The sequence below is a fragment of the Alosa pseudoharengus genome, unplaced genomic scaffold (genome assembly GCF_046254945.1).
Source record: "Alosa pseudoharengus isolate Yale_2024_CS ecotype anadromous, Long Island Sound unplaced genomic scaffold, YU_APseudo_1.1 YU_APseudo_1.1_scf_15, whole genome shotgun sequence".
Classification (NCBI taxonomy): Eukaryota; Metazoa; Chordata; class Actinopteri; order Clupeiformes; family Clupeidae; genus Alosa; species Alosa pseudoharengus.
In genome coordinates, this window is record NW_027468620.1 from 20,061,769 (window position 1) to 20,074,621 (window position 12,853).

Sequence of the window (12,853 nt, forward strand, 5' to 3'; positions counted from 1 at the left end):
CAGGAAAAGGTGAGAGGTTAGGTCGTAGTAGATCATTGAAACCTTTTCTTCAGAATCATATTGACCATGGCAACTTACTTTTTGTGTTGGTGGTGACAGCGGAACTAGTACTGTATGAGTGTACTCAGAAATGCTGCTGTCTTTATAGCTGTCTGCTTGCTGAAATAACTGACCCTATTCCAAGCCAGTGAGAGACCCTGAGTGCAAATCTGGGGTGAGCCGAGACTTAGAGGCAGGGGGTCTGATTCAGTCACTCAGACCAAGATACTGAGGCATGTGCTGCATAACTTTCACCAATAAATGCTCAAGTTTCCCGCCACATCCTGTTTGAGGAGATGCCCAACGCTGCAAGCAGACTTCCTGTGAAGATCACGGGGACTGATGGTGACCTTGATGAGTGGTGGAGTGGTGTGTGTGTGCTGTGGCCGGTGATGGCAAACAGATTGATTTCTTTTGTCTTTTAACACTAATTTCCTATTCTGGCCATGCGAATAACTTTGTGTTTATATTGGGAGGACTGTTTGCTGAAGTGTACTATAGTTCTTGCTGAGTAATCACCCTTTCACATTCACAATCGCAATGTCAGTTTTTAAATCACTTCTAATATATCACCAGAATGCGGTTGGGTTTCCTTTTGGGCTTGATACTCATGTAAAAAAGAGAGGTGCTGTCTGGCTATGATAGTCCAAAAAGACTCCCCTGATCGACATGATAAATGTTTTTACTAATACTTTCCAAAGGGCCTTGCCAAGTATTTAGAGTCAAAGACGTCGCCTCAAACGAAGCCCACTTTCTTGTGGTCGAGATCGGAGCGGACATGGTTTATATGGTTTTAATACCCAGGCCCTGCTTGCTGCGTGTGTCATCAGTGAGGGGGCAGGCACTGTGTGAGGCGAAGCGTGTGTCCAGAGGATGCTGGCTCTGTGTCGGGCCTCTGTTCCTCCGCACACCCTGCCGGTGATGAAGCATGAATCATAATGCAGACCAGAGCTCGGGCCTTGGGATGGACGCTGCGCCGCGCCGCCGTGCGCCAGAGAGCCGAGATCTGGCGAGGGAGACGGTGTCTGTTATGACTGAGCTTTTACGGTAACCGGCTTTAATACATGTGCAGGGAGTCCAGGGCCAAGACCGTGGGTGAGGCCACCGTGGAGGTCTTTTGAGGCCCCTGCCCAGTTTTAAGTGCTGTGAGCTGCTTTGAAAGAGCTAGGTTTCTACTAATGTATGCTTGCCTGTTTTATATGGGAATAGTTGAAAGATTGAACAAGATACATGGTCTGTCTACTCCTCCCCCTAGCTGTTGCAGTGTTAGTTAATTGTCCTTGGAAGATCTTAATGTGGCTCTCCTCACCCATGTATTCTGTGAAATTTCACAGCATGTTTATCAAACTGGTATAAGTGAAAAAACATGTGCCTGGTATTTCCTACAACTTGATGTCAGGTGACCTCCCCACCCTAGCTATTAAACAGTAGGCTAACGCCAAGGGATCTATGGAAATGAGTGTGCATTTTAAAGACATGGTAAGCACAAAACGGTATTCATTGGAGTTTGTCACAAAACGCCCATAGCCATGTGACTACTCTGATATCATGAGTGATGTTACAGCTGAGTGCTCTCCCAAATGTAGGCTTTGCACATGACAAGCTAAACAACCGAGGGATTTATGAGGTCATCTAATAGGGTTCAGAGGATTATATCCCCTGGGTTACTTACACTCCATCCTTCACAAGGACCCTCTATTATATTCTTTAAATCGCTCTCCGTGTTCTTTGGGCTGGAGGGCGGTTTTGGAAGACAGAGCGGAAGGGAGCTTTCTGTTGTGGTGTAATTATCTGGGCAAATATGTAAATGGTCTCTCTGTTATCTAGTTGTGTAGTCTGTTTGCCAGCCCATAGAGCCTTATTGTGAACCCGGGTATGTTGAGTACCCCAACGTTTTATATTTGATATGTACAGTATGGGTTTTCAGCTTTTAGAAGTTGCCGGATGTTAAATTAAATATGTTGGGGAATTAGCATAATTACCATAGTTAAGATGAATTTGCATAATTGCCTTTATTGATAATATTTCAGTCTCTGCTTGACAGTTTTGGAAAATATTTAAGTTGTTTTGGGGGTTATTATTAAAAATGCCTATTTAAACCAGAAGTGGTCATATTTAAACTTCTGGTAAGCTGATTTTGAAGTTAATTATACACTACCGGTCAAAAGTCTGCGGTCACTTAGAAATTTCCATTCCACTACATTATAGACAGAATACCAGCTGAGATCAGTTGCATTTTTTTTAATCAGGGTAGCCGTTTTCAGATTACATTGTGTGTTTACATAATTGCAAAAGGGTTCTTGACTGTTGTAGAAAGAAATGTCTGATCTTTAATGCACTATCTACATTACCCATTATCAGCAACCATTCATCCAATGTTCCAAAGGCACATTCTGTTTACTAATCTGATATCATTTTAACAAACTAACTGAGAAAACATTGGAGAACCCTTTTGCAATTATATAAGCACATAATCTGATCTCAGCTGGTATTCTGTCTATAATGGAGTGGAATGGAAATTCTAAGTGACCCCAAACTTTTGACCGGTAGTGTATGTTTAATATATAAATTGGACCTACACTTCAGAATCAAGAGAGCTCATTGTCATTGGTGTGAATGTTGAGATAATATGTTTTCAAATTTCTGCTGACTATTTTGCTGTACAACACAATGACGAATGGAAAGACGTCTGAAATCCGGATTTAATTTCTCGGAGTCTAAATTGTTAATTAATTCAATTAGCCAGGTACTGAAATTCTTTTAGTTACGCAACAGGAACCCGCATGATACTGTAAAAAGGGGATTTTTTTGGTCTTTTTGTATTTTATCTAATGTGGACAAGGAACAACACAGAGGAGGAGAAAGAAAAAACAATAATACCAAGACAGCAAGAGGAATAGTTATGGGGGGGGGGGGGTTTGGCCCAGGACAAGGGAGAATAGGAAGAGAGGAGTACAAATATATGGTGGTGTTGAAAGGACAGTAAATCTTACTGATAAAATGAAAATGGCGCTGGATTTCCCCTTGATCACTGGCAGCTATTTCAAGCTGCTACAAAGCTTTTACTGTAAAGTAAAGATGACTCATTCACTTTTTATGCGTGCAGTTGCTATTTTATTCTTGTTCTCCTTTTCCAAATTGCCCAACAAATCCAAGAAGTTTCTAGATGTTGGAGATCCACACTATACATTTCTGACATAACACTTTGGAGTACTCAACAATTCACCAGGTTTACCTTGCTGGCGAGCAGACCATTGTGGGGCATGTGTTGTCATGGTGAAACCTCTGGCCAGACAGACATATGCCATCCATTTAAAACCAACTCTGGATGGATGAGAGAGTGTCCCTGTATGGAGGGAGTTGGTTAGTTAAGTAAGTGGGGAGTCATTTATTTGGTATGTTAGTTGTTTCCTTAAATCCATTGTCAAACAGGAGTTCATAGATGGTCTCAAAAAGTCTAAGTCACAAAATTAGGAAGCACTGAGCATGCGAGTCCTGATTAAAATTGCATCCGCATGTTTGCATGTTTCACTTGTATCAGGTCAATTAAATAAGTGGGATTTTCTTGGTAGTTGAGTCATCTGGTTCTGGGTGGTGTGTCGCAGTTCCCTCCCTTTTCTCCCTTAGTTATCTTTAACCAGCACACCACATGCCTGCCTGTCAGGGGCAAGGACACTGTGTGTTTACTCTGTGTGTGTGAAAGAGGGGTCAGGGGTTTGATGTTTTTTTTTGTTTATTTGTGTGTGTGTGTGTGTGTGTGTGTGTGCGTGCGTGCGTGCGTGCGTGCATGCATGCGTGCGTGTGTGTGTGTGCAGTTGTACTGATCAAGATGTATTTGCACTTACCAGTCACCACTGAACCTTACTCAATATTCATAGCACGCATACAATTTCTGTGTCTGTTTGTGTGCATCTATTTGCAAGGCTAGTGCCTTGAGTGTGTGTGTGTGTGTGTGTGTGTGTGTGTGTGCATCTGTGTTTGGGTGAGTCGCAATCAGACCCTGAGCCTTTGAGCCCCTGTCCTGGGTAGGATGTGGAATCTGGGGTTATTCAGGGGAACAGACGGGTCTGGGTTTGGGACTCGCACAGATGAAAACAAACAAGTGTGTTATTGAGATCACAGGGGAAGCTCAGCTCCAGCTTTTGATGAGATGTTCATGGGATGAGGAGCATTCCTGGCAAATTATCATTCAATTCAATGAGATGCACAATATTTGCGAGGCAAAGTCTTAGTAGTAGAGCTTAGGAGAAAGCTGCACTTGCACATATTGAAAGCACTCCTAGTCCCCAATACTGTCATACCGAGATGAGTTTTTCATCTGCAATTGAGCAGACAATAATGATCACTGCACTTCAAAAAATAAAATAAGAACCATCCACAGACATCAGACAACACGCTGTACGTTCATAGTCAAGTCAAGTCAAGTCACTTTATTTATATAGCACATTTAAAACAATAACGTTGACCCAAAGTGCTTCACAGGTAAGGCTATCTTACAAAAAAGCAAAGGAGGGAGATTGACAAATCTAATGAAATTAAAAAAGGGGGGTGTATAGTAGAGGCGTTAAGATGACAGTAAGACAGAAGCCAGGAAAAAAGGTTACAATGCTCATAAAAATATATTCACCCCTATGTTCCCCCTGGACCTCTTCTGTGCTTGGAAAGCAGACTCATGCCATAGAACTTTCTGTTATGGCCCAAGATGCCCAAGGATCAAAAGAACACAAGATTACTCACAGTAGTGTTTTGGTGAGGTCTTCTAGTGGGCAGAGAGCTCTTCAAAGCCCCTGGGCCTGATGGTTCTCCTCTGCAGCCTTGTGGGTAGAGGGGTGCAACACGAGCCAAAGCAAACAGCCAAGCGTCTTGGGAGCAGTCAGTTATCCTCCTCTGTGTCCGGCGGAAACAGCAGGGAAAGGCAGCAACAGTAGTAAAACCTCTCAAACGCAAATATTGCTTTTCCCCGCTTTTCACCATTCTTTTCTCTTCAGTCTCCTTTTTCTTTCCTCCTCCTCAGCTAGGCCATGAATTCATTGTGTTCATGAGTTCCAGGTGTGAGTTAACAGGGGGTGAAATATATACAACGGTGCCTACAGCTCTGCCCAGCCCAGGGTCAGGCAGCCAGAGAGACTGGGGATGTGGCCTGAGGTGGGGTTTGTTGGGACGGGGAATTGGAACGGCTCATGCGGTCTGTCTTAATGGTTTGTCTGGTCTGTGTGTCACCCAGGGAACAAGCAGAGGGAGACGTGTGGGAAGACGTGCCAGGGTGACCGGGATGACGAGTGGATGGGAGTCAGCTTGGCCAGGCAGGACAAGCCCAACGGGAAAGTGCTGGTATGGCTGCTGTCCTCACTAATCTTTCTACCTTTCTACCCTTATACGTTTGCCTCTCTGTTTGTCCATTTCTCTGTTGGCCTGTCTGTCTGTCTGTCCGTCTGTCTGTCTACTTGTCTTTGTCTGTCTCTCTGCCTGTTAACCTGTCTGTTGCCTTGTCTCTGTCTGTCTGTTTGTCTGTCTGTCTGCTGGCCTGTGGATCCTTCTTTCGACTTGGCATCAGTGTAGTTATTTCAGATGTGTTCACAGCCCTCTAAAATGTAGTGGAGCTTCTCAGCATATGAACTTGTCTGAACCTAACCTGGGCTATGTGCCTGTTTGTGCCCACATGACAATCACCATTGTCCTGGACCAAGTCATTATGTACCACTTTGACCATGTTGCCACAGCAGTTGTTTGTTTGTTTGTTTGTTTTGGTTCAATTCTGGTAGCAATTTGCCAAATGAGAGATCTATAATGAGGCCCCCGTGCCCGTTGGCTATGGCTATGGCTTTGGCTACTCCAATGTTACTGAGAGGATAATTGATGCCATAAACAGCGCCTTTGCTGGGGAACCTGTGGAGGTCTTCTGAAACGAGTCTCCACAGCCAGTAGTCCTCTAGCGCCCAAGTCTTCCATCCGCAAGGTTTACTTTTCACACTGTGAGCGAGCGTACATCTGTTTTTTAGGCCACCAAAACACAGCGCTGGAAATTTGGCCACTCAAGGCAATTGTTTTACGCAAAAACCACGTAGCCCTGTAAAACACGACCAAGCACTGAAGCCATCATTGTTACAAATATCTTTCCATAGCACCACACAGTAAAACTCCAGCTGTGCTCTTCTGAAGAACATGTTTTTTTTTTTTTTTAAAGCCTCGGTGTGCATTTCCCTCTTCTCTCTTCTTTCCTCTCTCTCTCTCCACGCCACGTGGAAATGTTGATGATGAATGAATTGCCCACGGCTGGGGGCTTAGGCTTAACAAGGACACCAAGCTGCCCGGTTGTGCACTGTCTGTTGACCGACGTGTCCTTCCCCCTTTGGTGTGCCGGTGGAATTAAAGTGTGACTCGTGCAGCACGAGATGGACAGCTGGCTCTGGATGGTTTGTTTAGTCTCTCGCTCCACAGAGGTGGCCAGCTCTCAAGGGCAGGCTTCTCATTAGGCCCCAACTTATACACCCTGCAGTGGGTGATGAGTACTCAAACCCTGTGTGTGTGTGTGTGTGTGTGTGTGTGTGTGTGTGTGTGTGTGTGTGTGTGCGAGGGTTGTTCTGGGATAGCCTTCCTATTTCAGCCTTGATGTGCACCTCCAGAGGATAATGGTGGACACAGGGGATATCAGAGGGACGGCTGTGATGGCCTCCTGTTTGTGTGTGGACAGATGAGACAAAGACAGTTGTGGCAGTGCTGGTGGTGGCAGTCCCATTGCTGGTGGTGGCTTCGCTGTGGCACCACATATTATGCAGCTCGTGCTGATCTGAACCAACACTGGAAACCCAGATCACTGTGGTTTTTCATCTCCTCCCTTCCTGTATGACTGTGCGCCTGCTCTTGCCCAAGGCATAGATACTGTACAGATGGCATCGAGGGTATATGATCAGAGATTTGGGCGTAGAATGTGGCCTGCTGTGCTGTTATTGTTCAACGGTTAGAACCAGAGAACCGTGTCTCAGAGCCTTCCTCAATAATCACACACCCACACCCACACACGCACACACACACGCACGCATGCACACACACACACACACACACACACACACACACACACACACACACACACACACACACACACACACACACACACACACACACACATTTTGTTTTCAGCTGTGAGGCCTCACGTTGCCGTGCTGTATGCCTCAAACGGCTGTTTGGCAGATGTGAGCCTCTCTTCCTCTTTTTCTTTGCTCCCCCCTCGGCGTCCCTCGGCGTACTTCTCCAGCCTATCAGCCGTCAGCAGGCAGAGAGAGAACACACTCCTGCTGACGGGACACTCCATTGCTCCTGATATCGTCAGGAAAAACAAAAGCTCCTTTAAGTGCCCAAAGTGAAGGGGGGGAGGGGGGGGGGCGAGAACATGTTTAACTCTTTATTATCTTCCAGATTGCGGCAGTTAATTGCCCCGTTATTTTCCACCACATTCACATTTCCAGCCCATTACGGGAATCGTTAGCTTTTATTCTGTTTTGGAGCCCTTTGATTAGCCGGTGGCGCTCACAGTGGGCTGTTGTTGCCCGGTGAAAGGAGAGATGCTTATCAAATTGAAACTGAAGCTGAAGTCATTCAGTTGGGAGGTCACAGAGATCGGGGTGCTGAGCATTGCCAGGGCTGTGGGCTAAACCAGGCGTCACTTGAACACACAAGCACACACATGGAAGGACTTCCACACATACACACACACACACACACACACACACAGAGAGAGAGAGAGACAGTTACAGTGTTTCCTAAAGCAGTAGCTCCGTGTTGCCAAAGAGTCATCTGATTCGTTCGGTATGCCACAATCCACATAACTCCAGAAAAAAAACAGCTCTGTGCAAAAAGCAGAAAGAGAGACAGACGTAAAGAGACAAAGCGAGTGAGAGAGACAGAAAGTTTGAGAGAGAGAGAGAGAGAGAGAGAGAGAGAGAGAGAGACTCGTCGTTCAGCGCGGTCCGGAGTCAAGCCAGCAGAGTCCGACCGCTGCTTCCCCCCGGGCTTTTAGATGATCACCACATTCACGTCTCCATGCTCCAGAGTGGGGTGGCAGGCTTCCCCCCTCCCGGCCCCTGTTTACTTCCGACACATCCCAGCGCCGCGGCCGGAACACAAGCGGCTGGAGCATTCCTCTCGCACTGTGGCACGCTGACTTAATGGGAAAAAACAGAGACGTTCCCAGGGTGGTTTGGGGTGGGGGACGGTGCTGGAGGGGGAAGTTGCCCCTTCGTTTTGGGCTGACTTCATGAATTCAGATGAGCCGCGGCTGGGGGTGATGGTGGGGGCAGATGGATTTCGCTCTGCCCTCTCTTAGTAATCCTCTCGTTTTCTTTTGTGACCCCCCCCCCCCTCTTCCTTTACTGCTCACTGCCCTCTGTCTCTAGAGCAGTCCTCTGAACTCAGTAAACCCTCCCTGATCACTGGATCCCTGTCTGTGAACTCACTATATGACTCCCCATGAACTCTCTGGATCCCTGTTCATTAACTCACTGGATCTATGTCAATCAACTCTCTGGATCCCTATCTATTAGCTGACTGGATTCCTCCACATGAACCTCCTTACTGGATGGGCCTGTTTGCCTTGAGAAGTGTCTGTCTGGAGGATGTTCAGACGCCTCTGTCTGCCGTGCCAGTGAGGGCATGTGTGTTCACAGCTCTGTTTGGGCACGGTGGTTAAAGTGTTTTCCACTCAGACATGAATAAGGCACCGATTGACGCCAGCTCAGGGCTGGCATTCAGATGTGCAAAAGAGCTGTCCTGTCCCTGTCTCCCGTGTGTCTACTGCTATTACTTATGTAATTAGAGAACCTCAACAGTGTGCTTGTTTGTTTGTGTGTGTGTGTGTGTGTGTGTGTGTGTGTGTGTGTGTGTGTGTGTGTGTGTGTGTGTGTGTGTGTGTGTGTGTGTGTGTGTGTGTTCTTGTATGGCTGTATATACATGTGTGAGTGCATGTCTGTGTGCCAAACCGATGTTCACACTAGTGCATGCACTGAGCTTGCACAGCTGTTTGTATGAGGTCATGTTCTACTCCTTTGAGTATGCATATATACAGTATGTGTGCCAATATGTATGTGGGTGGGGGTGTATGAAAGAGAGAGAGAGAGAGAGAAGAGAGAGAGAGTGTTTGTGTGCGTACAACATGGCGGCAGGAGCAGACTCTTAGTTATAACTGCTGGCAATAATGCAGGGGAGTGAAAGTTGTGGCTTTAGCATGGAAGTCACTAAATTAATGTTTACATTGTGAGTGTGTGCACATGTTCATGCATATCCTACCAGTGTTGACTCCTCTCTCCTGGTCCGTGTAGGCTTCTGCCCTTGTGTGTGAGTGTGTGTGTGTGTGTGTGTGTGTGTGTGTGTGTGTGTGTGTGTGTGTGTGTGTGTGTGTGTGTGTGTGTGTGTGTGTGTGTGTGTGTGTGTGTGTGTGTGTGTGTGTGCGCGCATGTTCTGCCAGTGTTGACTGCTCCCTCCTGGTCTTTGCAGGCTTGTGCCCACCGCTGGAAGAATGTCTACTACGAGTCGGAGCACATCCTGCCCCATGGCTACTGCTCCGTCATCCCTCCCACTCTCCAGGGCCCCACGCAGCCGCTTATTCCCTGCTACGAAGGTGGGTCTCAGGGCGCTCTCTGTCCCACCTCCATCTCATCTCCCATCTGCCGAGCCTACGCTCATTTAGATAGCCCCAGATAACAAACACACACACACACACACACACACACACACTTACACACACACACATACACACACACATACACATACACACACACAAACGGTAGGGCATTTCTGGATACTGATCAATGAAAGACTGTAACACTGTGTAAATTGATTATTTGTGATGGATGGTTGAAGACCCTGCCTTTAATTGTCTCTGGCTGATGGTCCCTTAGGACGGTCTTGGAGGCTTTCTGTGGTATTTTGGTTAATTATTTTACACATATTGTGCTTAAACACCCCAAGACCAGAAATAACAGGATGTTCCAGCTTGCCTTGCTCTCTCTGTGGATTTCGAATGGTTTAAGCTCTTCAGCACATACCACAACAGCATTGAAAAAGTGAAGCGGAAAAAGATAAACGGCAAGAGGAGAATTTCCCATAATCACATGGCCGCACGAAGAAAAGTAGCATTGTCATGGAAGCATTTCATAGTTTTATTTTATTTCTCTTGGGCTCCTGGGCCCCATGAGGAATGGGGAGTGCAGAGGGGAGAGGCTCTTGAGCCGTTGGAGCTTCTGCTTTCAGGAGACGTTGAACGGGGGCGATTTGTTTTCACCGTGCGCCCTGGCACAGCGGGAAGGGCTGAGGGAGTTTATCATGGCACAGGCTGCTGCCCAGAGACTCAGCCGATGAGTTATGGTGCTTCACCTTAATCCAAACTCACTCCCATGTTCTGGAATCAAACGGCTGGCACCGACAGGGCCTTGAAGTGCTCTCTCTCTCTCTCTCTCTTTCTCTCTTTCTCTTTTTGTGAGTGAGCGGGAGAGGTATGAGTCAGTGGATGAGCGAGCGAGTGGAGAAGCGCTCCGGAAAAGACGCAGCACCTGGGAATGCCAAGGGCACCGTCTGGCTGAGGTGGTGGTGGTGGTGGTGGTGGGCATACACCTGACATGCTGCTCGAGAGATATGAGAGGGTCCTACTTCTAAAAGGCAAACAGTTTGATTAAAGAGCAATAGTATTGATGGACGCTGCATGGAAAAGCAGTAATTGGCTTGGAGCGGCACGTCGCGTCAGATTATATTCCCACCGGGCACCTCTTCTGAGTTGGCGCGTGCACCACCCCATTTTAACAACGTGTAAAAGTACTGCTGTGACTGGCTCGACGCATGCCATAAATTACAAAGTAGCTCTGTTTTTATTGGGCGTCCCTCAGCTCGCCATGCCACACAGTGCTGCTCAATTAGCCTCCCTTTGGAGAGGCATTATCATAAATCATAAAAACATCTCTGGCTATTACCATCTGCTGCGCACCACGAGACCCGAGACCTTACAAGATTTGTTTTGGTTGTGTGTGTGTGTCTCTCTCTCTCTCTCTCTCTCTCTCTCTCTCTCTCTCTCTCTCTCTCTCTCTCTCTCTCTCTCTCTCAAGATTCAGCCCACGGGTCACTGCGCCAGTCATTTGCTTCCTTCCGTTGCTGCGCTTCTCTCAGCTGCCTGTTGCGCGCAGCTCAGAGTCTCCTCTGCTGTGGGCTGGTGTGTACAGTACGATTCGCAGGCATCCAAGCTCAATATTTTCCTGTAATATGAGAGCACAGTATGCACCCCCTCACACACATACACACACACACACACACACACACACACACACACACACACACACACACCACACACACACACACACACTAACATATACACACACACACACTCATACATACACACACATATTCACCCCCTCACCCCCCAAAGTGTGAGTTTTTGTTGAATGTGGCGTAGCTCTGTGTGTTCGGCGAGGGAGAATGCTTTCTGCCCCCAGGTTCCTGTTGGACGGAACGCCGCAGCTTTGACTAGCTCCATATGGAATGCAGGAAGGCCTCCAGTTACTGCTGGCTCAGGCGCACAGTGAAATAATTTGTGGTTTGTTTTTTCTTTGCAGACTATAAGAAGACGTATGGGGAAGAGCACGGCTCGTGCCAAGCGGGGATAGCAGGCGTTTTTACAGAGGTCAGTGGCAGTGCACGTTTGTCTGTTAGTGTTCAATGCTGGATGTGACCCCCCCAACCCCTAACCCCCAATGATCCCTCTGTCCAGTCGCCTCATGGGTCTGTGGTCTGAGTTTGTTCCTCTGCCCGGATTCTGATGTCTGTAGCTTCCACTCTGGCACGTGCCAAGAGTGGACTGTCGCTTTTTCCATGTTTTCCTGTTTTTAAAAAATGTGTCAATTACTTTGTGACAGCGTAACATGACATTGATGTTATCAACAATGTTTTTATTGGTATGCAACCCAGATGTGCCTTGACAAATTGTGCCGTGTGCTGTCCATCACTGCCGAAAAAAACACAGAATTTCTGTGTGGTGTGTGTGTCATAGTTCTGATGTGTTTTCATGACACAATGAAGGAAAATTGATCTTACCGCGGGTGCTTTGTGGAGTTCTTTGGATCGTGTTGCAGTCTTTTCTAAAGTACAGCCAACCCATTAATGTGCGATCCAGGAATGTTTGGAGAAGCTACTAGAACAATACCTGACAGAAGTGATGCCCAGTCCAAAGGTCATCATTCAGAGGAAAACAGATTCTTTCCACTCAAAAAAGTAGATGGTTGCCACATTTTATCCTAGAATTAGCTAAGGGACCTTGGGAAGAGAGGTAGATGGGATGTTTTTGAGGGGCACATTAGTACAGTAGCAAGAAAGCTGCTGACTGATGTTTTGTCACTGAAAGAGGTGTTGAGCTTTTTTTTATTTTCCCTTTTTCATCTGTTTGAGTTAACACTGATGTTGTGAGGCCTCTCTCACGTCCAGGCCCCTAAGAACACATAACATGTGTTCAGGATATCAGTGCCAAGTGTAGAATCAGTCAGGTATGAATCAGTTGCCTCTTTTCTCCATGCCTGAAGCGAAGCCCCAGCAGGGGTCATTCTTCAGACCCCCACCCTCCCCCGTACTGAGACACTAGCCCTGACGCGCACGTTTGGTATGACTATCTCGAACTTAGTCAATCAGAACCAGATGGGTTCTCGGCAAAAGAATATCCTCTGTTTGTGTCCGAGGGATGACAGCTTAGTCATTGGCTTTGTATTGCGAGAGCACGCTTGACCGTGGTGACCCCACCGAGCACCGGAGCTTTTTCCTCTTCCCTTTCTTCTTGTTTGTCCGGAAA

At 47.0% G+C, this 12,853-nt stretch overlaps 1 protein-coding gene across 2 annotated transcripts in view; it reads left to right on the plus strand.

Annotated features, from left to right (window-relative positions):
* Window positions 1–12,853, plus strand: part of itga9 (integrin, alpha 9) — a 62,867-nt gene that overhangs the window by 2,106 nt on the left and 47,908 nt on the right. For both annotated transcript variants that reach the window (XM_076285812.1, XM_076285813.1), the window contains exons 3-5: window positions 5,264–5,370; window positions 9,526–9,649; window positions 11,631–11,698. In XM_076285812.1, coding sequence (XP_076141927.1) covers window positions 5,264–5,370; window positions 9,526–9,649; window positions 11,631–11,698 — 299 coding nt within the window. The remainder of the gene's footprint in view (window positions 1–5,263; window positions 5,371–9,525; window positions 9,650–11,630; window positions 11,699–12,853) is intronic.